The sequence below is a fragment of the Terrapene carolina genome, unplaced genomic scaffold (assembly GCF_002925995.2).
Source record: "Terrapene carolina triunguis isolate 2854851 unplaced genomic scaffold, T_m_triunguis-2.0 Scaffold24048, whole genome shotgun sequence".
Classification (NCBI taxonomy): Eukaryota; Metazoa; Chordata; order Testudines; family Emydidae; genus Terrapene; species Terrapene triunguis.
In genome coordinates this window covers 1-2,107 of record NW_020688399.1, presented here as the reverse complement: position 1 = coordinate 2,107, position 2,107 = coordinate 1, and the positions used below count along the sequence as shown (strand labels likewise).

The following is a 2,107-nucleotide window of genomic DNA, read 5'->3' as shown; positions in this document are numbered from 1 at the left end:
CTTCCTCAGCGGCTCCCAGCGCCCTCCCCTGGCACTGCAGGGCCCCCCGGGCCTAGCCAGACGGATGTGGCCCCTGAAACCCTCCCAGCCCAGAAGCCCGCTGGGGGGAGGGGGGGTGGCAGAGGGACTCCCCAGACTCACCATCACCTCGAGGGTGTCCCCGTGTTCAAAGTACTCCAGCACCATGGGGTGCACGTTCTTCTCCAGCTCCCCCTCCTCCAGCTCCGGCGTCACCGTGGCATAGACTGTGTCGCCCTGTAGAGAGGGGCAGAGGGGCTCACGGCCAGCGGTACCCCCACTGGGACAGGCCCCACCCACACAAGCACCAGTCCATGGGGCTCCAGGGACGGGGCTGGCATGGCTGAGCGGGGGCAGGCAGACAGGCCGGGGGCAGCAGTGGATGGGTGCTGGGGTCCGAGTTCGGTGACGCTGGGCTCCAGGGGGAGGAAGGGGCCCGGGAACTGCACTGCCCTTGGGAACGTACCTGAGATGACTCATCGTAGTTGGGGTCCCGCGCATCGGGCTCCTGGTACCCGTACACCAGGCCAGGTGCACCCCACACACCCTTGCCCCCAGCACCACCTGCAGGAGACACAGTGGTTCAGCCACCCCCATGGGCCACAGCATCCCAGCCGGGCACCAACCCAGCTCCGCCCGCTACAGAAAAGGGACCGGGGGCCTCTGGGCAAGGGTAGCGCACTGCTCAGCGCCCCCGGCCCAGGGCAAAGCTGGGCACCAGAGCAGCAGTGGCTCATGACAGGCTCCCAGCCCGGGCATGACTGTGTCACAAGTGTAGTGAGTTCAGTGGGGCCCAGCAAACCCACAGCACGTGGCAGGAGCGGCTCTCACCCAGCACAGGAAGAGCAGGGGACTGCGTGGGGATTGAGGGAGGTAGAGGGGAGGATCCCAGTGTCTTTGGGGCAGCAGGAGGGAGCACGGGCTGCACTGTGTGGGGTGTGGGGACTGGGGAGCTGCACTGTGGGGCAGCAGTGAGCCAGGAGGGACTGCAGGGGTGTGCGCTATGTGATGGCCAGGCGGGCCACAGGCTGCACCGTGGGGCAGGGGTGTGCCCCAAGGCAGCAGGAGGGCCCAGGGGGATGCAGGGAGGGCATCAGGGGGATGGGAGCCTGCACCGTGGGGCATGGGTGTGCTGCACTGGGCAGCTGCACCTCACCTTTCTTGGGGAGCCCACGGCCCTTGCCCATGCGCGACTTCCTGTCGTTGGTCTTGCCCTTGGGGCTGCTGGGGTCGGGGCTGGGCTCCCCCCCCTCGGGTGCCGGCTCCCGGGTGGAGGCCCGGGACGAGGTGCGCCGCAGGCGCCGCTTGGCCTTGGCTTTGAGCCGGGCTTCGTGCAGGGCCTTCTCCTGTGGGGTCCAGGAGCGGGACTCGTCGCCATCCATCAGCTCCTCTTCCAGAGCCTCGTCCTCTGAGCCTGCCTGGCACGTGGCCTGCAAGGCACGGTGGTCTCAGAGACGCCCCGCGGACTCCTGCTGCACCCGAGCAGACCCACGGCCGCTCCCCAGAGCCCCGGTGGGAGAGGCAGAGGAGCCAGGGGCTGCCCCACAGAGCGCTTCCTTTCCCTTCCTATTCACCCCCACTCCAGTCCCGGCCTCGTCCAGCAAGGGGCGCTCTAGGGAGCAGCTGGCTGAATTCACACAGCTCCAGACAACCTGCCGCCCCAGGGGGAAGTGAAAGAGCCAAGGCCCAACCCACAAATGTCATGCCAAGGAGGGGAGCAGCCTGGTGGCCTTGCCTGCAGGCTGGAGGGGCTGCCCAGTCCTCCCCCCCCAGAGGGATGCAGACAGCTCCAGGACAGGTCTCTGCCCCCAACCTCACTATGGGCCATAGCACCCTCCTGCTGCACCCCCAGGCTGGGGGCAGAGTCGCTCAGACGGGCCAGGCTCCTGGCATCCCAGGGCATGGAGACCGGGCTTGGGGGCCTGTGAACGGCCGAGTTCGCCGCTGGGAGAGAATATGGAGAATTGGGCTAGAGCCAGGCAGGACTGGGCAACCCCCGCCAGTGCCCCCCACTCCCAACCCACAGCCCCCTTGGCTCCCCGCCCACAGCCCCTTGGCCCCCGGACCCCCACCAGTGCCCCCCACTCCC

General features: G+C 68.4%; 1 protein-coding gene across 1 annotated transcript; it reads right to left on the bottom strand.

Annotated features, from left to right (window-relative positions):
* Positions 1–10: 10 nt before the first annotated feature.
* LOC113408785 (programmed cell death protein 4-like) lies at positions 11–1,962 on the bottom strand (the record flags this gene model as incomplete). Its single annotated transcript, XM_026662187.2, has 4 exons — positions 11–255; positions 485–582; positions 1,175–1,465; positions 1,837–1,962. Coding segments are annotated over 4 exons (760 nt in total), but the record flags the coding sequence as incomplete, so codon positions are not given.
* Positions 1,963–2,107: the final 145 nt, after the last annotated feature.